General features: G+C 48.9%; 1 protein-coding gene across 3 annotated transcripts in view; it reads right to left on the minus strand.

Moving 5' to 3' along the window:
- Nucleotides 1-26693, minus strand: part of HHIPL1 (HHIP like 1) — a 116403-nt gene that overhangs the window by 80719 nt on the left and 8991 nt on the right. For 2 of the 3 annotated variants that reach the window (XM_075614390.1, XM_075614392.1), the window contains exon 2: nucleotides 5877-6423. The exons of the other annotated variant lie outside the window; for it this stretch is intronic. In XM_075614390.1, coding sequence (XP_075470505.1) covers nucleotides 5877-6164 — 288 coding nt within the window. In that variant the 5' untranslated portion in view covers nucleotides 6165-6423. The remainder of the gene's footprint in view (nucleotides 1-5876; nucleotides 6424-26693) is intronic. 3 annotated transcript variants of the gene reach the window in all.

A 26693-nucleotide genomic window follows, 5' to 3' on the forward strand; every position in this document is an offset into this window, starting at 1 on the left:
GAGGTGCGGGGCAGTCAGTGAAAAAGGTTTAAGGCAGGAGATGGCTTTAGATACAAAGGGGGTAGAAAGAAGACATCCTTGAGAAGAATGCAAGAGTCTGGATGGTGTATAACGAGAAATTAGGGCTGAGATGTAAGGCGGGGCAGAAGAGTGTAAAGCTTTAAAAGTGAGGAGGAGAATCGAGTGTGAGATGCGGAATTTGATCGAAAGCCAGGGGTATATTATCTCTGATACAGGTCTGGCTATGGACCCTGCCAAAGTAAGAGCGGTTATTGATTGGGCGCGTCCTCTCTCTCTGAAAGCGGTACAGAGGTTTTTAGGTTTTTCCAACTATTACCCCTGATTCATAAAAAAAAATTCTTCAGTAGTTGCACCCATCACAGCTCTCACCCAGAAGAATGCCAACACAGCATTATGGTCACCCGAGGCTATCAGCGCCTTTGAAACTCGTTACGGCACCCATCTTGGTGCATCCTGATCTGGGACAGCCATTCACCCTCGAGATGGACGCCTCTGATATAGGAGCAGGAGCCATTCTATTCCAAAGGAAGAATCAACAGGCCAGACTGCATCCTTGCGTCTTTTTCTCTAAGAAATTTTCTGCGGCAGAGCGGAATTACGATGTGGGTAATCGTGAGCTTCTCACTATCAAAATGGCCCTAGAAGAGTGGCGTCACCTCTTGGAAGACGCGGAAAACCCCATCACCATCCTCACGGATCACAAGAATCTGTTATATATTGAGACCGTCGTCTCAGCTCACGTCAGGCGCGCTGGTCGCTGTTATTCACGTGATTTAACTTAGTCATATCCTACATTCCAGGCTCAAAAAACATGAGAGCGGACGCACTTTCATGACAGTTCACTGCAGAGGACAAAACGGAGGACCACCAGGACACCATACTCCCTGCTAATTGCGTCCTTTCCGCCAATACCTTCGACGCCCTGTCAGAAATTGCCAGGCTTCAAGACCAGATCCCGCAGGGTCTCAAGGTGCCAGACGGTCGATTGGTCCGCCCCCCATCTTCCACCAGAAGGTAATGCAATGGGGACATGCGTCGAAAACAGTGGGTCACCCTGGGATTAAAAGGGCTATAGACTTCCAACAGCGAGCCTTTTGGTGGCCAGGTATGCGCAAAGACATTCAGGACTATGTCTCTGCATGCCCTAACACCACGGAATAAAAACCGGGGTCTTCTTCAACCTCTCCCCATTCCTGATCTACCATGGAGACACCTCTCGATGGATTTTATCGTTGATCTGCCTAAATCCAAAGGGATGGATACTATATTAGTAAGTAAGTCAATCGCTTCACCAAACAAGCTCCCTTCGTTCCACTCAGAGGCCTTCCTAGCGCCCTCAAACTATTCGAGGTATTCATAAAGAAGATCTTCACGCTCCATGGATCTCCCCAGACCATAGTCTCAGATCGGGGCTCTCAGTTTGTATCCAGATTCTGGAGGGCCTTCTGTAAAGGACTTAACGTGGCACTGCACTTCTCCTCTGGATATCATCCACAGACCAACGGAACGCACCAACCAATATCTGGAGCAGTTCCTTCGTTGCTTTATTTCCGACGCTCAAGACAATTGGTGCGATCTACTCCCATGGGTAGAGTTTGCTCTCAACAATCTCCGGAATGAGTCCACCCAACAGTCCCCATTTTTTTCCAATTACGGTTTTCACCCTTCTACTCTCCCCAATTCTGCTCCCAACACAGGGGTGCCTGCCGCTGAGGATAGGATCCAGGATCTTCAGTCTTCCTGGGAGAGGATCCAGAGCAACCCCAGAAGTGCCATTTCTATGCAAGAGAGACAGGCCGATCGCCACCGTCAGGATTCACCAAACTATGCTCCGGGTCAGAAGGTATGGTTATCCACCAGGAACATCCGCTTAAAGATTACAACCCCCCAAACTGGCACCTAGATTTATTGGACCATTTCTAATCTTGGAGAAAGTCAATCCTGTCGCCTACAGACTAAAATTGCCCGCAACTATGCGAATTCCATCCGTTTTTCACTGCTCCTTGCTGAAACCTTTTAAAAATAATCCTCAGACCCAGCACATCACACCTTGTCCCAAATTAATAGACGGACAGGAGGAGTTCGAAGTCCAGTCTATTCTGAACTCCCATCTCTCAAGAGGAGGTCTCCAGTACCTAGCGCATTGGAGGGGTTTTGGTCCTGAGGAGAGGGAATGGATCCCGCAGAACCAGGTACATGCTCCCAGGTTAACTCGAGCTTTTCACCGAAAATTCCCGCTAAAACCGCGTATGGATCGTACGGAGGCCGATCCTGAAGGGGGGGGGGTACTGTAAGGGCCGGCCGCTAGCAACCCTTACCTCCCGTGACTCTCCACTCCTCCAGGGATCCACACGCACCCGCTCCTCCCATCGGAGGCACGCGTAGACTCAGGGTGCATGCCGCCACTGCTCCCTAACTGACGGGGGCGCGCACACGCATGCGTTGTCGCAACGGACTCCCGTTAGTACCAGCAAGACAGCTGGTTAGCACAGGCGCCGCTGTGTCCCCGTCGAGGTTGCGCTTCGCGGGCGCGCGCGCGCACACCAATACCATGGATCCCGGCAATCACAATGCTGCCTGTACACCTGCCCTGCACCCTCCTACCGGCGTTCGACTTACCTCTGACCTCACTCCTGGGTAAGCTTTCCCATTTGCTCCTTCTACTACTGTATATAGCTTATAGCTTCAATCAGCCCTGTGCTGATTGCTGAGCATATTTTGTGTTTGCCGTGCTTGCTACAAACTGCCTTGCTTTGTCCTCTTGTTTTTGAATCTTGACCCCCAGCCTTGTACCGGACTCCTGACCTCTGGCATCCTTGGACCTTGGCTTCGGAATTCGAATACTCTGCTCTCTCCTCTCCCTCGGCTCCGGAATTCGACTACTCTCCACTCTCCAATCCCTACAACGATCCTACACTCTCCTGCCCTGACCCGACTAACACACGATTACGAGCTGCGCAACCCACACCCGGCTTCGCGGCCTAGGTCGGTGTTTTCACACCCCCACAAACTGGTTTGTGGTGAGCACACGTGACAATCTAATTTAGCTAGCCTCTCCTCATAAGTTAGATTGTCAATTCCCTTTATTAATTTGGTCGCTCTTCTCTGCACTCTCTCTAGTTCCATAATGTCTTTTCTAATGAGTGGTGCCCAAAATTGTACTCCATATTCATACTTGCAGCTTCTGCATGTCAGCTCCTTATTTCAGCTGCATGTATATTTGCTCTGAAAACACATAGTGCCTGTGGTACTGAGACATTGTTGCATTTGGGCTCTCCAGTTAGCTTATTACCAGGTTGTCTTGGCAACCCCTTAATCCCCCTGGTTTAGTGGAGTTTCCCTTACTACCCTGTCTGTATTCACAGATAGTCTCATCCTCAGACTATTCCTATTCCCAGAAAGCCATATACTTCCTTTTCACCCAGGACACTGAGTGAGTGAGTACCTTCATGTTATTAGCCCCAGCAAGGCCTTTCTGTTTTTACACACGCCTTACCCGGTGATACACAGCACTTCTAGAGAAGCACTCTCTTCCACACTACTCCATCTACAAGAACCCTTTGTTTCCTTCACTTTGCAATAAAACTAAGAAAGATAAAAGGACTTGTACTTTGGAAGAGGGAAGGCATGAGTTAAGCTAACTGGAATTATTCATACATCACACATGACCCTGGTTCCAGGATACTTATTTAAAGGCTATTGGGACTGTTATATCAATCTCACAGAGTGAACGGAGCCAGCAGTATCCGCGTTTAGGGGAATGACGTCACCATCGGAGGACCCGCGCAACTGCTGATTACAGCTGAGCAGTGAAGCTTCCGCGTCCAAGCACACAGACGGAGTGAGCGGTTCCTGAGATTATCAGCCCCTTTGATGCAGCAATCAAAAAGCATTTTACTGATATCCCTGTTATTTCTGCTACATTGTAAGTAGCCTCTGTTGCTTGCGCAATAATTTTATTCATAAACGTACTTCACTATATTGGTATCTATTTAATTTATAGGTACATCTCGTTGTGGAATTCAAATATAGGACTTGTTCACGTATTTACGTGTCTCTGATTTGCGCCTTTTGTGTTTTTTTTGAGATATATATATATATATATATATATATATATATATATATATATACACACACACATATACACATACATATACATACACAATTACTGAGGTGGCAGGCGGGGGAGCGCGCCGGGAGGTGGCAGGAGGGGAGGGCTGGAGGTGTTCCTTTCATTGGGAGGAGGTAATGCGCTCGTTTGCCTCCCGGCTCTCTCTAGCCCCTGATCCCACCATTGGATGCCAGCGCGGGAGATGGGTGCAGGGGAACGGGTTAACGGCGATGCGCAGTCATGGCAGGCTGCCACCCGGGGTGGGTGGTAGGGGAAGGCAGGGAGTTGCCTGCTCGGATCGCCGGCCTCTCTCTCTCTCCCCCCCCCCCCCCCGTCGCTCACAGCCAAAGCTGTGCAGTGTGTGTAGTGTGTGCGTGTAGTACACCAGAAGTACCCCCCCAGTCAGTCACCCCCCACCCACCACCCTCTCTTTCTGTCACCTGCTCTCTCTGTCACCCTCTCTCTCTTACCCTCTCTTTATCCGTCACCCTCTCTCTCTCTTTTTCTGTCACTGTCTCTCTCTCTCTCTGTGTTAGGCCCGGGCCATAGAAGGGTGAGGAGAGCGGATGCGCGCTAACGCTGAGGCTCGCCTGCTTAAGTCAGCGCGATTCCACGGACTTGCAGGCGGGCCAGCGTGCGCGAAGGGAGCTGGGGGGGAGGTGGTTGGAGGCGGGGCAGTGACGTCGCTGGGCCAATCGCCCGCGACGCACTGACGTCAATGTCACGGCGCCGACGTCACGGCGTTGTGACGTTGACGCTGCTTAAGGCCGATTGGATGTTTTCAGCTGACAGCGCGCTGAAAAACAGCTTGGCGCTCGGCTGAAAACTCCAAAGCCTCCGCACGCCTGCGGACGCTCGCGTGAGCCCCCTCAAGGCATCCTCATTGAGGATGCAGGGGCTCAGCGCTGAGCGTCCGCACGCCTCAGCGCTGCTTGTCCTATCGACGCAGCCTTACCCTCTCACTCTCTATTCAATTTCTTTTTTTTAAAGGCGGAACTGGGGGGCGGGGCTAAGGGCGTGGCTAGTAGATTTTTTGGGGTGATTTGCCAAGCACTGTATGTATATGTATATGTGTATATATATATATATATATATATATATATATATATATATATATATATATACACATACACACACACACACTAGGTAATTGTGTGTATGTATTAGCAGTATGATCAAAGGGCCACTTGTAAACCTTTTGTGAACTCAATCTGGATCATGGCCCACAAGTTGAAAAGACCTGTATTAAGTGGTTTGTTTGGCACTCAAATGATAACTGGCACATGGCACTTTGGCTGGGTACTGGAGGATTGACTGGCACAGGGCAGTTGCCACTATACTGGAAGGGTGGCTGGCACATAGCTTTAGATGAACACATGGGGTGGCTGGCACAGGGCAATATCCATGTACTAGTGTTATATGCACATAGAAATTAGGTGTCTGTGCTTTCTGGCTGTCACAGGTCAGCCACTGTTTGTAGCATTATTATTTTGTCCCCAAAATGACTGATAAAATATGTAACAGAAAATCTAAGTTCCCCACAGAATCACGGAATACATTTCACAACATGTGGTTCACAATAATAAAAAATTTGTAACACATTGTAAACGTCTTACTTTATTCTGTCCGGAAAAATAAATACATTATGTGAAACTTCTGTAGACAAAATACCTTTTGCCAGTCTCATATTGTAGACAGAGTATCACTGTCACATGTTCCCGGGCCCTGGGTGCTCACAGCTCACCTGACACAGGATGTCTTGCACATGAGCCGCGCAGCTCTCATAACCCGACTGGTCAACATGTCCCAGGACGCTGTAGAAAGTCCCCATGATGTGGCTGTCCCGGGCAGAGTCACAGCAGCCGAAGTCCTTATACTGGACGCAGAAAGTCAGCTCCTGCGGGGGGCGGAACGGGGGCTTGAAGTCCAGGCACTGCGGGTGAGCAAGCACGCGGCACACCCGGGAGCACAGCAGCCCAACCACGATCAGCAGGCTCCGGCAGCCCGGCCACACAGTGCACATGCTATCCATGCTGAGAGCCCCTGCAACTGCAGCTTCTGTATCCGGTGCTTGTCCCTCCCTTACTGATCAGCAAGAACAGGCAGCAGCTGCAACCAGTGCACGTTGCACTGTCTTCATTATTACGCAACCCCTATGCCTGGGACCTGCCCCTGAGCTCAGCATTGCACCCTCCGTGCACCCTCCATGCACCCCTCGGTACTTGGGCACATTCCAAGCCAGCTCACTGGTTACCATGTGAAACTTCTGCTGCAACAACACTGCAACAAATCTATCAAACAAGAAAAACACCTGTCGTTTTCATTCAACTATTATTCTTTAATAAAACTTGTGCTGCTTTATTTGCCCCAATTATTAAGCCCAGAGACTTTGATACATAACCCCCCTAAAACATGGGGGTTATACCAACCAGTTTCATTGTGTTCAGTTTTGTTAACAAATGTAAAATATGTGTTACTTATATAGTGTATTGGTTATTTTATGTACGGTACTGAATAAAAGAATACAATTGTAAAATAATTCTCTATCCAGCACTCCATAAAATTAGTACGACTGGTATATTCTGTAGAATTTTACATTGTAGGTCTCGCAGTTAGGCATTTGAATCTACTTTTAAAAAGCTATTAAAGTAGTAATTCCCCCTAACTAATACCCCTTTCATCTAAAGCAGGGGGGCACAATCTTTTTTCCCTTCGCCCCCCTGCCCGATGTCCTCCTCCCCGCGCGCCCCCCTCCTTTCTTCCTTCTCCTTACCTTGATTCCCGGCGTCTGGGCGTCATGACGTCACATTGCCAAAGCAACATGACGTCACATAACCGACGCCGCGTTGCCATTGCGACGCGTCTCCAGATGCCGGCTGAATCAAGTATTGTTTAAAAGGCCCTGCAGCTCCCCCAGCACTTAATTTAAGTGCCTTCAGGAAGCGCGCGGGGCCTCTGTAAACCCCGCGCCCCCCAGTTTGCGCACCGCTGATCTACAGGATGGGTTAGGGTAACCCTAACTCTAAGCCACTAGGTTCCTGAGATACTTACTCGTTAATGTACAAGTAAAACTTTCTGTTTTTTAAAGACAATTTAAACGTCGGTCCAATAGGAAGATACAACCAATTACATTGCGGCTTCTTAGTAGCCCCGGGAATTGGTTGACATTTTGTTTCTCCTGGAGGGAGATTTAAACCCGGTAACTTCACCGGTAAGTATCTGTGGAACCAGAATGATCTTGTAAACTGAAAATAGCACAGTTCAGTTCTGGGGGACCATACGGTAACGAAAAATGGCGGGTTTAAAATAAATGTAAGAGGGACCTTTAAAAAACAATTAATGTAACTTTTCATTGTGCATAATAATACAAAAAATGTAATTAAACATTTCCATGTATTTGCCCTTAATTGTCTCTAGTGACGTCACAAAGCACGACTCTCACAAGGACCGCAAGGCAAGACGGGCGTTCAAGCAGAGAGCGCAAGCCCTGATCTCAGTTTAACCCACCCTCCCCTGCTACCCACACGGGAGGCCTAAACCCCCACCCCGGACCCACCCTGTACCCATTCATTGGCATAGTAGTACATCATACCCATATAATATGGGCATGATAAGCTACTATAGCAGTCAATGGTCACCCTAATACAAAAGCATGAATGTCCAAAATACACAATAATCAAACATATACAAAACGAACCTAAACCCCCAAAATCAAAAATTAAACGCACTAGCCAACCAATCAATTACCTAAATGAAACCACTAGCCATTCAATTAAAGAAATAAAACCACTAGGCATTAAATTAAATAAATCACACTACTAGCCAAATAAAACATTTAATACATAAAAGCAGTAACCAACACAACAATTAATTAATATAACCACTAGGCAACACATCAATTAAAACCAGTAGCCAACAAAATACATCATTAAATAAAAACGCTAAACAATCTGATTTTTTTTTTTTAAACAGGCCATCACAATTCAAAACAATTTAATCTAAACAATAAACAGAAATAGACAATATAACGGGGGGGGGGGGGTTCTGTAACATTTAATTGTGCATAATAATTTTAAAAATGAGATTAAACAATTCCATGCAAGCAGTGTCTAACAGTGAAGTACAGATCAAATTGGGTGATCACTAAATAGAAAAATGGAATTTAACAGCACCTAAGAACCTTTGGCAGTCCTTTCCATAGTTTACAATGACGCAAATATTATCCCCAGTTTTGCTGCCTTGCAGGATAAGTGACTTATTGACTTATGCACAAATAATGTACTTAGGAGGTGAGCCAAGCCCGAGCCACAAAGATCAAAGGGTGTAATACTTTTAGAATAGATATAAACATTGCTTAGTACAGGACAAAATAAAATACTTACAATCAATATGCCTACAAAATGTCAAAGTAGATTGTTTTTTATGTTGCTAAATACTTTTGCAATTTATGTATACCCCTTTATTAACATACTCATGATCAAATATGATGTTGTTTTTTTAAAGTGCAGCCAAATATAAAACCATGTTGGTATTTATGAGTTAAGGATATCTGAGTTCTATATTTAATATGTCTGGTTACAGGATACTGGGGAGCGCAGATATATATATAAAAAAAAGAGCAAACACAAGCATATAGTGCAAATATGTCTGTTCAAGTGGTGTGGTTCTTAGAACAAAGTAGCCCAATGAGATTTCTACTTACAGATTTCTCAAAGGAATCATGTGTGTAAAGGTATCTTTGTGAGATATATGGTGAACATCCAAATCTCTCCCAGATCACAGTGATGGGACCTTAGCAGGATGAAAGAGAGGCACAAAACATAGTGCAGACTGTTCCAACTTTTATGTCAAATCAATATAAAAATTTGCACTCACATTTGGCAAATCAAAACAAGCAGATTGGGAGAAGATCCGAAGTAAGTATGCTCCCGTAGGTGAGCTGATATACTGCGCCCGTGATGCCGTGGATATAAACGGACCCCTCTGAGGCCCGGGCCATAGAGGGGGGAAGCCGTGCTGCACCGCGCTGATGCTGAGGCTCGCCTGCAGAAGCTGTGCGATTCCATGCACATACAGGCGAGCCAGCGTCCGCGATCGGAGATGGGGGGAGACTGAGGGAGGCGGGGCAGTGACGTCGCTGGGTCAATCGCCCGCGACGCACTGACGTCAACGTCACGGCGCCGACGTCACGGCGCCGACGTCACGGCGCCGTGACGTTGACGCAGCCCCTCTCTCATTGGAGGTTTTCAGCCGACAGTGCGCTGAAAAACAGCTTGGCGCTCGGCTGAAAACTCCAAAGCCTGAGTACGCCTGCGGACGTTCGCGCGAGCCCCCTCTCAAGGCATCCTCATTGAGGATGCAGGGGCTCAGCGCTGAGCGTCCGCACGCCTCAGCACGGCCTGTCCTTCTATGGACTCGGCCTGAGGCTGGGAAGAACGCTTTTGATCAGCTGTCAGCTCTACACGCGTCTTCTCACTGCCTGGCCCTGGGTCCTCACGTCTCGTGTCTCTCGTACTATGGCGTCACCGGGAATGGGAGCAGGGAGGTAGGCGGACTGGAGTCTTCCAGTGAATCCTTTCTGCTGTCTACAATGAGTGCAAACTCGCCCGGCGGATCACAAGCAGAGAGAGAGACAAGCTGACAAGCTGATTTCCATCACGGAGCCGGAGCATTGAGTTTCAGCAGCAGAGGGAAGATCCCGCGAGACCAGAGTTTAAGGGTTAAAGTTTTGCAAATAAACCTTTAGCTTGTTAGAGTCAGTCACACACTTGAGAGTTAACTTGAAACATTTAGCTCTGTGTTCAAAGTTAGCCAGAATAGCCCTGGAGAAGAGTAAATATGTTGTAGATTGTTATGCTTTTTGATTGACCAACAAGAGAGGTCGTCAAATATGTAAGAGTGTTTATTGAGTTTTAAGCACTTAATATTGTAATAGTGTGTGCAGAGTTTTTGAAACCTCATAGATCTTTTCTTCATATATCCTGTTCATCTTCCATAAACATGTATTAGGGCAAGAAAATGTGTCTCATGTGTGTAATGGTACGAGCGCTACCCAATCTCTTATGGGCCCCTATGTGCAGAATCTGCCCCCAGTTACATGTCTGTGTTGTGTGGTGCACCTGCTGGCTCGCAGGACTACTGAGTCTCCCGCTCGTTGGTAGTGGGGATTTCACCATGACAGGCGTGTGAGGTAGTGCTGAGTTCTACTCACAGTTGGTACAGCGCCTCCATGCCTTCCAGATCCCCACGATAGCAGGGAGGAGTGTCTGGAAGAGAACTCCTGGGTGCATCTTCTTCATGATTAACTCCAGTCACAGGCAAGAAGGGTCTTTGAATCACAGGCATCTTTATTTCCATCATACATGGCAGACTGCCCATCATAGTGGCCGGTACTTAGCCGCACAACATATAGGTGCATATCATAAGGAAGTTTCCTCCTGACTCTGTAATAGCCAGGGATATTTCTGCCACCTCTCCCCTAAGGGAGACTACCAGCTGTGCCAGAGCCCTGGACACAGTGTGGAGTCAGCTTGTCACTCTGCCACTGCTGACACTTGAACTTCACAGACTTGATTCCAGACAGAGCAGACTTGAACTGCTGCAGACACACTTGAACAACTAACTTTAGGAAGTGATGCGAAATATATAGGTTCCAGAAAGACCCACCTCTGTGCCACTAATAGTGGACACAAAGCATGCTGTCACTTCCTTTGCTACACCTTACACATCACAGGGGTTGAGGGCAAACCTCCATGATGATTTCTGGCAAACCTGCCCTCTTAACAGGGATTACTGCACAGAATGAGAGAGGTATGTAGACCAAAAATTACACAGGGCTACATGTGGAAAGCAGAAAATGAATACTTGGTCAATATGATAATACTGTGCGCTTAGTACTGTCATTAAATTAACGTTCCAATAAAAAGAGTTTATTCTATCACTGGCAATTAACACCCTATTCAAATACTTCTAGTGATATCATGTTCTGTGTTTTTTTTATTATTTAAAATAAGGACTACTAGTCCCACAATACATTTGGGTGGTGGGGGGTGTTCACGATGGTCTGTTGCAGGATAACATACTGTAAGGAATCCACACCTCAGTTTACTGTTTGCCTTGCCTTACAGACCTGTGCAGCCCTGGAACACTGCTCCTGATATTTACTGCAGCTTCACCCTGGGTTCACTCATTAAAGCAATGCTGTCACACGCCCCTTCTGCTATTGGTTCACTGACCTTTAAAGACAGCCTTCCCCACAATGCTCCCTGCCGAGCATAATCCTTCCTGGATGTCACAAGTGTTCTGCCACAAGCCCTTGGCTTGCCTGTGTATGTATTAACCTCTCTAGTTGTTATTCCCTAATTCCTGAGGCCTGCTGCTAGTCTTCATGCAGGGGCCTGTATTTCCTGATTATCCTGTGTATCCTGAGGCCGGCTGCTAGTCTCATGCAGCGGCCTGTTCCTGTGCTGAAGCTGAGTACTCTTCATGTTAACTTCAGCTCCCTGTTTCCTGAGGCCTGCTATCCTTCTACTGCAGAGCCTATCTACTGGTTCCTGGGGCCTGCTGCTCATTCTCCGTTGCAGAGGCCGTGTCCGGGTTTCCTGTGCTGAAGTGGAGGATTCTCCAGTGCGTACTTCAGCTTCCAGTTTCCTGAGGCCGGCTGTTCTTCCCTATTAGAGGCCGGTCTACGAGTCCTGAGGTCTGTAGCTCTCTCCTTGCACAGGCCCGCTCTGGACTCTTGCGCTGAAGCACTGGTTAACCAGTGCTGCCTGGCAGTGTGCCCACTCCAGTCTGCCTATCCCTTCCTGAGAGCAGTGCCATGGTCGCCGCACGTGCAGAACCCGCGCTCACGCTCCTAAGCTGAAGCGGGGTACTTCTGATTACCTGTTGCCGAACTCCTGCTTGAATAACGGTTACCCTGATCTCTCCTGTCCTGACCATGGCTTGTCCATGACGATGCTGCCTTCTCCAGTCCCGACCCTGCTACGTATGACTACGAACTGCGCAATCTGGATCAGCCTGCGCGGTCTAAGGTTGGTGCTTATACAAACCCACCTCAGCCACGCAGTCCGACCCAGGTTTGTGGCGAGCACAACCGTGACACATACCTGATTTGTCATTAACTGCCATTGACTTGAATGACAGTTAATGTAAGTGCATAAACCACAACAGACTTTTGTGAATCTTCCTCTTGGTCTTTTGTTAAAAGACAAATCTGAAATTATTTTTGCCTAATTGTACATAGGAAGGATGTCAGTATTACCCTGCTCCTGCCTGTGCCCATCCTCTTCATTTTCTATGCTTTCATTTCTGATTTCTATATGTAGCCCCGGGTTTGTTTTACCCTCCTTGACCCTCTCTGTAGCGTGGCGAGCGATTGCGGGTGCCGCTGGAGCCAGCGACGGACCCGCCGGCAGAACGCGAGGGTGGGGGCTAGTGCAGGGAGCCGTGCGCTGTTCCCTGATGCGGCCGGTTGCCGGGGACGCGAGCGGCCCGTTGTTAGGGCCGCGATCGCGTTACCGAGGTCCCGGCGGCTCGGGGAACAGGGCGCCGCCATTGCGCGATAGTTCGCACATGCGCAGTGGCAAGCAGGCGCAGGGAAGGCCCCAGACAGGTCGCGTATGCACGGGAGAAGGGCGCACGCGGCCCCAATACAGACATAGCCTCCTTGGGACTACAACTCCCAGGAGGCATAGGGAGACAGGCACCAGGTGTCTGATAGGAGCCAATAGGGCTGGAGGATTTCCAGACAGCCCGATTGATACATTTCGCGGGCTTAGAGGAACGGCAGTTGGAGCTGGGAGCAGGAAGGGGAAGGAAGGGTGCAGGGAGCGAGTGGCTCCTGCACCAGGTAAGGATCCCCAAGTCCCAGGCAGGCCCCAAATCCCTGTTAGGGTAGGGGGTAATTGATAAGGGACGGATCGAGATAGGGAGGCTGCCCTTAGGTGTGAGAGCGTGTGCAGCGTGTGCGGTGTGTTAGGGCTGCATGTTGCTGTCTGCAGGTTGACTGTGTGTCTGCTGCAGGCGCTGTTAGTTAGCTAGTTGTTAGTGAGGCTTAGGGGACTCGGAGAGCAAGAGGAGTGGGACAGGTCATAACCCCTGCAGGCCCATAGGAGTTCCCCAAGCCACTACAGGTTGCTGTACTACAGGGACAGGCCCTAGGTTAGGGTTCCTGTCACGTTAGTGCCACTTAGATAGATAGGGACACAGCGGCTGCTGCTGTTCCTGGGAGCGGTTCGGACCCACGTTGGGGTCCGCAGAGACTTTTCCAGAGTGGGACCGCTCTGGCGGTCCACGTGCCCGGAGTTCGGTTGGGGATCAGAGGACGTCATTCTACAACTGGACCCTTTGTGAAGAGTTGCTGACCCGAGCACCGGAGTGCTCGGCAGGTATCACATATTCCTAAGTGCACCACCGGGCCCTTAGCTTAACTGTGACTGCGCAGTCACCCACGATCTCTGCAAGAGTGCGGGACATTGGGTGGGGTTCTTCGGACACTGGGTGGGATCCCCTGGTGTTGGGGAAGTGTCATGCGAGACGCTTTGGTTATTAGTGTTTCCTCCAGAGAGGGACACCCGTCATTCGGTACAGGTTATGTTGTGTTATGTTCTCTATCCTCGTTAGTAAATTATTCGTTATTATCTATACAGTGTATGTGTGTTGTTGTATTTCTTGCCCAGGGGAATCTCACGTCACGGGGATCCTGGGTAAGTGGAGGCGCTGCGCGATGTAAATGTGTAAGTATTACCCCAGGCTCCCAGCTAGCGGAGGCTCAGATCTCCTGGAGCCACAGGTGTTGTGCAGTTACCAGTAGTCCCTTAGGAAGGTGTCAGAAAAAGGGCTACATATAAACCACCGCTTACTATGCCAATCACTATCTTTAAATCTCACCTTTACAGACAAAACTCTGTAGGGTCTCCTTACAATTCCCATGTCAAGCATTAGCATTTACTCTATCTTAATGTCTTATCTCCCTAAAGAACAAATAGGACCTGGCTTTCATAGCCCATACATTCCTCTTGCCAAAACCATTAAACAATGTCTGTTTCCTTCTTTCTTAGTTCTTGGACATGGTCTGGTGCAGCAGTTAGCCATTGTTATTGTCTGTTTAATTCACCTGTGATCATCTATCTCAATGTCTTGTATAGTACATACGGAGAGCGAACCCTGCTCGTATGTGTTTTTTAAAAACTTCAAAAGGATGAGTGAAGAATAAATCGAGGTTTAGGAAGAGAAAATGCTTTATGGGGCTTAATTATCACATATTAAACCTCCTTTTAGCAAACCTGGTGCAATACTGATGCCAAAACAGCACCTGCCTCCCTTGAGTTCCTCAAATCTGCCTAAGGCCTCGGGCATGGTCAGCGCTTATGCGCTGACCCGTGCTGAGGCGCGCTGCTGCTCGGCAGTGAGCCCCTGCAGCTGCAATGAGAGCAAAATTTTAAATTCAAGCGCTCAAGGGAGCGCAGGGCCGGTCACGTGAGCAGTTCGCCCAATGAGGGCGAACCAGCTCCGTGACGTCACAGCTCCCCCCCCCCCCCCCCGACATGTCCCCGGAAGGCACGCGGACCAAGGCCAGGGAAAGCACCTGCTTTCCCTCAGCCTCTGCATGCCTCAGCATGCATGCAGTCCTATGGATTCAGCCTAAGGCTGAGTCCCCGCTGGCGCTGAGCTCGCTATGCGCTTAGCGCGCTTACCTCTGTGAATGGGAATCCTCCCGTTCACGCTCGTGCTGTGCTTGGGCGCTCATGCGCGTGCCCGCACGCTCTCTCAAGCTATGTGCTTGAGGAGACACTGGAGAGAAACTTTCAGGCTCAGATCAGGGTCATGTGACCCTGCTCTGACCAATGGGAAGAGAGAGGGCGTGTTCTAATGCCCTGTCACTACTGCAAACACAAACATGGGATTTCTAGTCGAGAGAAGTGGTGGTGGGGGTGAGGGGGGGGGGGGCAAAACGAAGTGGTGGGGAGGGCAAAACGAAGTGGTGGGGGGGCAAAACGAAGTGGTGGGGGGGGGCAAAACGAAGTGGTGGGGGGGGCAAAACGAAGTGGTGGGAGGGGGCAAAACAAAGTGGTGGGGGGGGCAAAACGAAGTGGTGGGGGGACAAAACGAAGTGGTGGGGGGGACAAAACGAAGTGGTGGGGGGGGCAAAACGAAGTGGTGGGGGGGCAAAATGAAGTGGTGGGGGGGGCAAAATGAAGTGGGGGGGGCAAAACGGAGTGGTGGGGGGGGGCAAAACGGAGTGGTGGGGGGGGCAAAACGGAGTGGTGGGGAGGGCAAAACGAAGTGGTGGGGGGGAAAAACGAAGTGGTGGGGGGGGGCAAAACGGAGTGGTGGGGGGGGGCAAAACGGAGTGGTGGGCGGGGGCAAAACGGAGTGGTGGGGGGGGCAAAACGGAGTGGTGGGGGGGGCAAAATGGAGTGGTGGGGGGGGCAAAACGGAGTGGTGGGGGGGGGCAAAACGGAGTGGTGGGGGGGGACAAAACGGAGTGGTGGGGGGGGCAAAACGGAGTGGTGGGGGGGGCAAAACGGAGTGGTGGGGGGGGGCAAAACGGAGTGGTGGGGGGGGGGCAAAACGGAGTGGTGGGGGGGGCAAAACGGAGTGGTGGGGGGGAGCAAAACAGAGTGGTGGGGGGGGCAAAATGGAGTAGTGGGGGGGGGGGCAAAACGGAGTGGTGGGGGGGGCAAAACGGAGTGGTGGGGGGGCAAAATGGAGTGGTGGGGGGGCAAAACAAAGTGGTGGGGGGGGCAAAATGGAGTGGTGGGGGGCAAAATGGAGTGGGGGGGGGCAAAACGGAGTGGTGGGGGGCAAAATGGAGTGGTGGGGCAAAACGGAGTGGTGGGGGGGGGCAAAACGGAGTGATGGGGGGGGCAAAACGGAGTGGTGGGGGGAGTGGTGGGGGGGGGGCAAAATGGAGTGTGGGGGGGGCAAAACGGAGTGTTGGGGGGGGGGGCAAAACGGAGTGGGGGGGCCGGGCAAAACGGAGTGGTGGGGGGGGGCAAAATGGAGTGGTGGGGGGGCAAAACGGAGTGGTGGTGGGGGGAAACGGAGTGGTGGGGGGTCAAAACGGAGTGGTGGGGGGTTGGGCACAACAGAGTGGTGGTGGGGGCAAAATGGACTGCTGTGGTGTTGGTGGGGGGGGGGGGCAAAATGGACTGCTGTGTTGTGAAGGGGGCAAAACGAACTGCTGTGGTGTGGGTGTGGGGGTGGGGCAAAACAGACTGCTATTGTGTGGTGGTGGGGGGGGGAAACGGACTGGTGTGGTGTGGGGGGGGGGCAAAACGGACTGGTGTGGTGCGGGAGGGGCAAAACGGACTTCTGTGGTGTGTGGGGGGGCAAAACGGACTGGTGCAGTGGGGGGGGGGAAACAGAGTGGTGTGGGGGGGGGCAAAAAAGACTGGTGTGGTGTGGGTGGGGGGTAAAAAAGACTGGTGTGGTGTGGGGGGGGGGCAAAACGGACTGTTGTTGTGTGGGGGTGGGGCAAACAGTGGTGTGGTGTGGGGGGGCAAAAAGTGGTGTGGGGGGGCAAACAAAGTGGTGTGGGGGGGGCAAACAAAGTGGTGTGGTGTGGGGGGTCAAATGAAGTCAGGGGGGGAGAAAGGAGAGAAGGGGGGAGAAAGGAGAGAAGGGGGGAGAAAGGAGAGAAGAGGGAGAAAGAAGAGAGGGGGGTAGAAAGTAGAGAAGGGGGTAGAAAGGAGAGAAGGGGGTAGAAAGGAGAGAAGGGGGGAGAACAGAGAGAAGGGGGGAGAAAGGAGAGAAGGGGGGAGAAAGGAGAGAAGGGGGAGAAAGGAGAGAAGGGGGGAGAAAGGAGAGAAGGGGGGAGAAAGGAGAGAAGGGGGAGAAAGGAGACAAGGGGGGAGAAAGTAGAGAAGGGGGGAGAAAGTAGAGAAGGGGGGAGAAAGGAGAGAAGGGGGGAGAAAGGAGAGAAGGGGGGAGAAAGGAGAGAAGGGGTGGTAGAAAGGAGAGAAGGGGGAGAAAGGAGAGAAGAGGGAGAAAGAAGAGAAGGGGTGGAGAAAGAAGAGAAGGGGTGGAGAAAGGAGAGAAGGGGGAAGAAAGGAGAGAGGGGGTAGAAAGGAGAGAAGGGGGTAGAAAGGAGAGAAGGGGGGAGAACGGGGAGAAGGGGGGGTAGAAAGGAGAGAAGAGGGGAGAAAGGAGAAAAGGGGGGGGTAGAAAGGAGAGAAGGGGGGGGAGAAAGGAGAGAAGAGGGTAGAAAGGAGAGAAGGGGTGGTAGAAAGGAGAGAAGGGGGAGAAAGGAGAGAAGGGGGTGGAAAGGAGAGAAGGGGGGGAGAAAGGAGAGAAGGGGGAGAAAGGAGAGAAGGGGGTAGAAAGGAGAGAAGGGGGGGGGAGAAAGGAGATAAGGGGGGGAGAAAGGAGAGAAGGGGGTAGAAAGGAGAGAAGGGGGTAGAAAGGAGAGAAGGGGGGAGAAAGGAGAGAAGGGGGGAGAAAGGAGAGAAGGGGGCGAGAAAGAGAGAAGGGGGAGAAAGGAGAGAAGGGAGGAGAAAGGAGAGAAGGGGGGTAGAAAGGAGAGAAGGGGGGTAGAAAGGAGAGAAGGGGGTAGAAAGGAGAGAAGGGAGGAGAAAGGAGAGAAGGTGGTAGAAAGGAGAGAAGGGAGGAGAAAGGAGAGAAGGGAGGAGAAAGGAGAGAAGGGGAGAAAGGAGAGAAGGGGGGTAGAAAGGAGAGAAGGGGGGGAGAAAGGAGAGAAGGGGGAGAAAGGAGAGAAGGGGGTAGAAAGGAGAGAAGGGGGGGAGAAAGGAGAGAAGGGGGAGAAAGGAGAGAAGGGGGGGAGAAAGGAGAGAAGGGGGGGGAGAAAGGAGAGAAGGGGGGGAGAAAGGAGAGAAGGGGGGAGAAAGGAGAGAAAGGGGGAGAAAGGAGAGAAGGGGGCGAGAAAGAGAGAAGGGGGAGAAAGGAGAGAAGGGAGGAGAAAGGAGAGAAGGGGGGTAGAAAGGAGAGAAGGGGGTAGAAAGGAGAGAAGGGGGTAGAAAGGAGAGAAGGGAGGAGAAAGGAGAGAAGGAAGGAGAAAGGAGAGAAGGGGGGGAGAAAGGAGAGAAGGGGGGAAAAAGGAGAGAAGGGGGGAGAAAGGAGAGAAGGGGGTAGAAAGGAGAGAAGGGGGAGAAAGGAGAGAAGGGGGGAGAAATGAGAGAAGGGGGGAGAAAGGAGAGAAGGGGGGAGAAAGGAGAGAAGGGGGGGGGAGAAAGAGAGAAGGGGGGAGAAAGGAGAGAATGGAGGAGAAAGGAGAGAAGGGGGGTAGAAAGGAGAGAAGGGGGTAGAAAGGAGAGAAGGGGGAGTAGAAAGGAGAGAAGGTGGTAGAAAGGAGAGAAGGGAGGAGAAAGGAGAGAAGGGGGGGAGAAAGGAGAGAAGGGGGGAGAAAGGAGAGAAGGGGGGAGAAAGGAGAGAAGGGGGGGAGAAAGGAGAGAAGGGGGGAGAAAGAGAGAAGGGGGGAGAAAGAGAGAAGGGGGGAGAAAGGAGAGAAGGGAGGAGAAAGGAGAGAAGGGGGGAGAAAGGAGAGAAGGGGGGAGAAAGGAGAGAAGAGGGAGAAAGAAGAGAGGGGGGTAGAAAGTAGAGAAGGGGGTAGAAAGGAGAGAAGGGGGTAGAAAGGAGAGAAGGGGGGAGAACAGAGAGAAGGGGGGAGAAAGGAGAGAAGGGGGGAGAAAGGAGAGAAGGGGGAGAAAGGAGAGAAGGGGGGAGAAAGGAGAGAAGGGGGGAGAAAGGAGAGAAGGGGGAGAAAGGAGACAAGGGGGGAGAAAGTAGAGAAGGGGGGAGAAAGTAGAGAAGGGGGGAGAAAGGAGAGAAGGGGGGAGAAAGGAGAGAAGGGGGAGAAAGGAGAGAAGGGGTGGTAGAAAGGAGAGAAGGGGGAGAAAGGAGAGAAGAGGGAGAAAGAAGAGAAGGGGTGGAGAAAGAAGAGAAGGGGTGGAGAAAGGAGAGAAGGGGGAAGAAAGGAGAGAGGGGGTAGAAAGGAGAGAAGGGGGTAGAAAGGAGAGAAGGGGGGAGAACGGGGAGAAGGGGGGGTAGAAAGGAGAGAAGAGGGGAGAAAGGAGAAAAGGGGGGGGGGTAGAAAGGAGAGAAGGGGGGGGAGAAAGGAGAGAAGAGGGTAGAAAGGAGAGAAGGGGTGGTAGAAAGGAGAGAAGGGGGAGAAAGGAGAGAAGGGGGTGGAAAGGAGAGAAGGGGGGGAGAAAGGAGAGAAGGGGGAGAAAGGAGAGAAGGGGGTAGAAAGGAGAGAAGGGGGGGGAGAAAGGAGATAAGGGGGGGAGAAAGGAGAGAAGGGGGTAGAAAGGAGAGAAGGGGGTAGAAAGGAGAGAAGGGGGGAGAAAGGAGAGAAGGGGGGAGAAAGGAGAGAAGGGGGCGAGAAAGAGAGAAGGGGGAGAAAGGAGAGAAGGGAGGAGAAAGGAGAGAAGGGGGGTAGAAAGGAGAGAAGGGGGGTAGAAAGGAGAGAAGGGGGTAGAAAGGAGAGAAGGGAGGAGAAAGGAGAGAAGGTGGTAGAAAGGAGAGAAGGGAGGAGAAAGGAGAGAAGGGAGGAGAAAGGAGAGAAGGGGAGAAAGGAGAGAAGGGGGGTAGAAAGGAGAGAAGGGGGGGAGAAAGGAGAGAAGGGGGAGAAAGGAGAGAAGGGGGTAGAAAGGAGAGAAGGGGGGGAGAAAGGAGAGAAGGGGGAGAAAGGAGAGAAGGGGGGGAGAAAGGAGAGAAGGGGGGGGAGAAAGGAGAGAAGGGGGGGAGAAAGGAGAGAAGGGGGGAGAAAGGAGAGAAAGGGGGAGAAAGGAGAGAAGGGGGCGAGAAAGAGAGAAGGGGGAGAAAGGAGAGAAGGGAGGAGAAAGGAGAGAAGGGGGGTAGAAAGGAGAGAAGGGGGTAGAAAGGAGAGAAGGGGGTAGAAAGGAGAGAAGGGAGGAGAAAGGAGAGAAGGAAGGAGAAAGGAGAGAAGGGGGGGAGAAAGGAGAGAAGGGGGGAAAAAGGAGAGAAGGGGGGAGAAAGGAGAGAAGGGGGTAGAAAGGAGAGAAGGGGGAGAAAGGAGAGAAGGGGGGAGAAATGAGAGAAGGGGGGAGAAAGGAGAGAAGGGGGGAGAAAGGAGAGAAGGGGGGGGGAGAAAGAGAGAAGGGGGGAGAAAGGAGAGAATGGAGGAGAAAGGAGAGAAGGGGGGTAGAAAGGAGAGAAGGGGGTAGAAAGGAGAGAAGGGGGAGTAGAAAGGAGAGAAGGTGGTAGAAAGGAGAGAAGGGAGGAGAAAGGAGAGAAGGGGGGGAGAAAGGAGAGAAGGGGGGAGAAAGGAGAGAAGGGGGGAGAAAGGAGAGAAGGGGGGGAGAAAGGAGAGAAGGGGGGAGAAAGAGAGAAGGGGGGAGAAAGGAGAGAAGGGAGGAGAAAGGAGAGAAGGGGGGAGAAAGAGAGAAGGGGGGAGAAAGGAGAGAAGGGAGGAGAAAGGAGAGAAGGGGGGAAGAAAGGAGAGAAGGGGGTAGAAAGGAGAGAAGGGGGAGTAGAAAGGAGAGAAGGTGGTAGAAAGGAGAGAAGGGAGGAGAAAGGAGAGAAGGGGAGGAGAAAGGAGAGAAGGGGGGAGAAAGGAGAGAAGGGGGGAGAAAGGACAGAGGGGGGAGAAAGAAGAGAGGGGAAGGGAGAGCAAGGGGGGAGAGAAACAAGAGGAGGAAAGGGAGAGAGAGAAGGGAAGGGGAGAGAGAGGAGGGAAGGGGGCTAGATAGGGGGAAAGGGGGAGAGGGAGATCAATGGGGGGGAGAGAGAGAGCAATGGGGGGAGAGAGAGAGAGCAATGGGGGGAGAGAGAGCAATGGGGGAAAGAGAGAAGCGAGAGAGGAGGGAAAGGGGTAGAGAGAAAATGGACAGACACACACACACAGTCCCTATTCAGCCAATGACACGCCCCCTTCCCTAATAGCCACGCTCCATCCCCCCTCCCCACACTCCTGCTCTTAAAATGTTGCAGGACAGCGATCGCTCATGCTTGGAGAGCTGGTGACATCACCGCTCTCCAAGCATGAGTGAGCTCAGCGGCAGCGTGGACTCATGCAGGGCATCATGCAGTAAGCAGCGGAAAAATGCATTAGGCAGTTTAGCAATTAGGCATGTTTTTGGCGTGTTAAACTGGCTGTATGCTGTAAGGGGCGAATCCCTGGCGAATGAATGCGCCACCACCATTTGATGAAATGGCGTGTAACCGGTGGCGGGATGGCTGCCTGGCGAGAAACTGCCGAGAAGCCGTCCCCTGCCGTGTTGTGTTTGCAGCAGAGAGAGATCCGCTGCTCTCTCGGCGCAAACATCAGCACAATAAAAATTATTTTTTAAACCATTTTTATTCATAGTGTACATGTGCAGGGGGTCTCCGGAGCTGAACCGCATTGGTTTCAGGTCCGGGGACCCCCTGCTTCCCAAGATAGAGGCCCCTTTATGAGGTGCCGGTATCCCTCTGCATTTAAAGGTCCCGATCACGTGACCGCGGAATGTAAACAAAGCAGAGGGATACCGGCACCCCATAAAGGGACCTGTATCTCGGGAAACAGGGGGTCCCCGGACCTGAAACCAAAGTGCTTCAGCTCCGGAGACCCTCTGCACATCTACACTATGAATAAAACACATATCAATAAAGACTCGTTCCTTACCTTAGAGGGTATCTGCTATGGTAGCGAAGCAGCATGAATATTTATTTAATAATACTGTACAGTGAGCAGGGGGTCCCCCGAGCTGAACCGCATCACTTTGTGGACCAGGGACCCCCTGCTTCCCGAGTTACAGGCCCCGGTATGTGTGATCGGATGGGAAGTGTCGCCGCCATGTTTATAGCGTCCCATATGCTACGTGCCCGCAATAAACATGGCGTCCACACTGTAACCGATGCCCCAAACTGGGGCCTGTAACTCGGGAAGCAGGGGGTCTCTGAGCCACAAATCAATGCGGTTCAGCTCAGGGGGCTCCCTGCTCCCGCACAATATTATTAAAATACATTAATGCTGCTTCATTACCATAGCGGATAGCTGCTAAGGCAATGAAGGGGTTAACGCATAGTAGCATGTTTATTGGGGACAAATGCCCCCAATAAACATAGCAGCAATACACAACATACAATACAGTAATGGGCAACATTACTATTATCCACAAATGGATAATAGTGCAGTTGTCCATTTAAAATACATACAGAACAATAAAGACATTAAATACATATAGCACTCACCCATGTCCGGCTGCCACGATGAAGGCCATCCTCATCTTCATCCTGCCCATGCCCCCTCCGATGCTGCAAAACAGACACAAGAATAAAAACATCCAATGTAATGTCCCCTAACCCCTTAATCACCATAGCGGTTATTAACCGCTACAGTTATTAAGGGGTTAACCCACCATCACCCACATACCCTCCCCCACTAACCCCCCTGCCCCCTAAGGCCTAACCACCCTCACCCACTACCCACAAGGGAGTCCTACCATATACCCTTGGGGCCAAAAACCCCTATCCCCCCAGCACAAACAGTGCAATAATGTGCCAAATAACTATTATCCACATTGGGATAATACATTATTTGGCCATTATTAAACACATTAAATACCGTAGTAAAATAAAGAAAATTCTACTAACCTCATCAATAAGAAGGCCCCGTCACCAGCATCATCCTTGGGGTCCGTTGCCAAAATAATAAATAGCCAATACATATCAGTGTCATTCACATACCAATGAACCCCTTAATCACCTTATCGGGTACTAACCTCAAAGGTAATTAAGGGGTGAAGCCATCCTGCAATGGCAACACCACTTATGCATAACATCCTCAATGAATTAAAAAGCAATTTCCTAAACAAATCTCATGTAATCATTCAATCTAAAGCCTCAAATGCCACTTAAAACATTGCATTTACAGTGTATACATGTAGCATAAAATGTAAGCTACATGTACACGCTGCAAATCAATGTTAACAATACAATAATCCAACTAAAATAGCATTACATCACAAGAAGTATACTATGTCATCCAATAAAGTCACCATCAATGAATTAACAGACATGAATTACATCCCTAAACAATTAAAATACCATCCATACCAATTACACAATTAACTATAGCTATCGTTACAGAGAACAAGTTAGCATCATACAAAAAAGGACACCAAATATTACAATATACTAAAGCAAGCCTCACCATAACCTACAGTACAGCATAGAAGCCCAAAAATTACATCTCTATAATAATAAAATACATTTAACACACATCTATGCATAGCAGCATAGCCACAATCATTTACAATACAGTAAATCAAGCTATTACAACACTATAATTTCTTACCTTGTATGTATATATCTCTCTAGACATACATACATACATACATACATACATACATACATACATACATACATACAGTGGCAAGAAATGATATGCATTAAAAAAAATAAACACATGAAAAAGCAAAAAAAACACAGTTACATTAAATACATTTCTTTATTTAACTCACCATTACTTGACCCCACTGACTCCCGTTGATCAGCTTACTCACGAAACAATCCACGAACAGGAACCTATAAAATAATAAACCATAAAATAATAAACATTAAAATAATAAAACAAGACAATCCAGGGGTCTTCTAGTTGTAATCCATCTTCATCTGTATTCTTCTTTCTTCTACCTTCTTCCGGGGTCTTCTTCCCATCTGCTGCCACGCCCTGGTGTTCTTTCTTCAGTAGGAGGTCCTTCCTCCTCGGCGTCTGGCTTCAAAATGAGATGACATAGGCTTTTAAAGGCCTATGACGTCACATTTTCGTCATATGGTTCCCATGGCCCTGATTGGGCCGTGAAAACCATGTGTTTTGGCCGATGTAAAAAAAAATGATGACGTCATTTAAAGGCAAAGAAAGCACAGCCAATCAGAATGGCTTTGCTTTAATTGCCTTTAAGATGACATCATGAAAAGAAACATGGCCGCCCTCACATGGTACGGTAGCCAATCAGAGCGTGGGAAGTCTATCCCTACTCTGATTGGTTCAAGTACCATGTGACAGGCTTTCAATGACGTCATATCCGTTCTACCCCAAGCCTCTGTCACATGGTCTACTAGAGCCAATCAGAGTAGGGATAAATTTCCCACGCTCTGATTGGCTACTGTCTATCTGCACTATCTGCTTATTTATATAGAAGATGGACAGATCGAAACGAAAACATATATTAAAAGTGTTGACACTAATAACTTTTTATTGGGTAATAGCGGACAATCTGAAAAATGGATAAATAACATCCCATTGGGTCAAATGCAAAGAATTAGACGTAATTGCTCAAAAAAGCATGTATTTGACGAACAGGCGAAAGATCTAATGGTTAAGTTTGATGAGAGAAACTACAAAAAAGATACAGTAGAGGATGCATATAGAAAAGTCTCTTTGATGGATAGGGCAGAACTGATACAATATAAAACTAGAGTTACAAAGAGGGGAGAAGAGGGTAAAACATCAATCCCATTTGTGACGAGGTATAGTAATTCTGCTAGTGATATTAGGAGGATTGTTCATAAACATTGGGGCATTTTACATAAAGACCCTATGTTACAGCAGATTTTACCATCCAAACCAGAGATTATCTTTACTAGGGCAAGCAATTTAAAGCAAAGAATAGCCCCCAGTTGTCTAAAAAAGGACAATGTGAAACCTGTCACTATAACGACAGGGTTTTTCAAATGTCAAATGTGTAAAGGTTGCAAACTTCATCCAAATTCAACAAAGAGTTACAAATCGATTAAGTCAGAAGTCACAAATGACACTTATGATATAAAAGACATGATCGATTGTAACTCAAGCTTTGTAGTCTATTTGTTGCAATGCCCTTGCAACAAACAATATATTGGGAGAACTACGAGAAAACTGAAAATCCGCATAGCGGAACATGTAAGAAACATAGAAAAAGGTTTACAACAACATAGTGTGTCAAAACACTTTAAAGAATTCCATGGCCAGGACCCTAAGGGTCTAAAATTTGTAGGTATTGAAAAAATTAGACCTAGCTGGAGAGGGGGTAATCCTGTGAACAAAATATCAAGACGGGAAACATACTGGATCTATGCCCTTAAAACACTTACTCCGCTAGGTCTCAATATTGACATAGACCTGGGATCTTTTCTAAGAGATTAAACATTATCTGTGTTAAACATAACCTGTGTTAGATAATATCTGTGTTAAAATATATGTCTTACATTGAGTTCAGCTCCAAATCAGTAAAAAACAAAGTGGATTATAGTATGATAAAATCATCCCACTCCCAAATATAAGATTATGCTATGCAATCATACAACTATAAAGATGTGGTTAAACAACTTTTGGGAAAATTATGTTCTAGCTTGTGTGTAAGGTTTTTATGTATTAGTAAGATATATTCATATATGCAATTGCCCTGAATACAATATCACCATTAAATATGCAATGTAAGAAATAAGTGCCTATTACCAGTTGGCAAATATGCAACCATTTGTAGATTCGAATATAATACATATGTTATCATTATGTCAATATATATCCAAAAAATACCGTTGTATTACAGTTTGGTCTTAATCAAATACATTAGGCCTAAATAAAGTATCCCAAAGGTATCTAATTAATGAATGAACGTACGTTTATATTATCCTATTTTGAAATGCCATTATCAATGTACAGTGGTCACAATTGAAGTAACGAGGTTTAAATTTACACCATCCCCCTATGAGTAACATATTGGAAATAAGTGGAATACTATATCCCATTTATAAATACTTATACAAAATTGTCCTGCATAAAGTATGAGAACGTAATATGGTTTATAATTATAGCCTCTACAATGAAGGTATTTCTAAAAAATACTTAACTATAGTGAGTTCTGTCTAAATTGAAGGACATAAATGGTTAATTAAATATACTCAATATCTATTGCTCCTTATTATTAAATTCTAATTCAGATGTTTATGTATATGTATAATTATAATGAAAGTGAATGTATATACTGTATAATGATGCAATATTTACTTTGTTCAGCAGTTGGTAACACACCTAAAATGCATCTAAATTGCTAACATTAGTATTTGAATTAAAACCCCTATAGAATACTTTCTACTGAGAATGGAAATAACAATTCCAATTGAGAGGTGCTTTTTGTAATTTTCTAATCAACTAGATAGCCAATCACGTAATGGAGGAGGGTATATCTACACAGGAATAGGGACACATAGTTAGATCATCCCCTGACGAAGCCGAAAGGAGAAACGCGTAGGGCGTGGTTTGGAACTACTGAGAGTGAGCACAGGACAATTGGGAGAATAGCCAGCAATATTCAGTTGTCTGGCAGTGATCTGTATCGGTGTACCGGCATGGTACATGTTTCCAACGAGTAGGTGTGGGACGGAGATCAACACAGCGAGCGGGAGATTTGGATCCAGAATCTCGCGAGACGACGTGACGTCACCACGCCGCTGCGTGCAGGCGGACGGCCACGGAGATCCGGAGCAGTCAGAGAAGCGGGGAGGTCCACAGACTATCGAGGCGGACACTAACTAAGGGGGAAAAACATCACACTGTACCCCAGAAGTAGCGTGAGTACTACTTGCACATTAGGTGCAGCTAAAGAAACACACG

The sequence above is a fragment of the Ascaphus truei genome, chromosome 9 (assembly GCF_040206685.1).
Source record: "Ascaphus truei isolate aAscTru1 chromosome 9, aAscTru1.hap1, whole genome shotgun sequence".
In the NCBI taxonomy this organism is placed as follows: domain Eukaryota; kingdom Metazoa; phylum Chordata; class Amphibia; order Anura; family Ascaphidae; genus Ascaphus; species Ascaphus truei.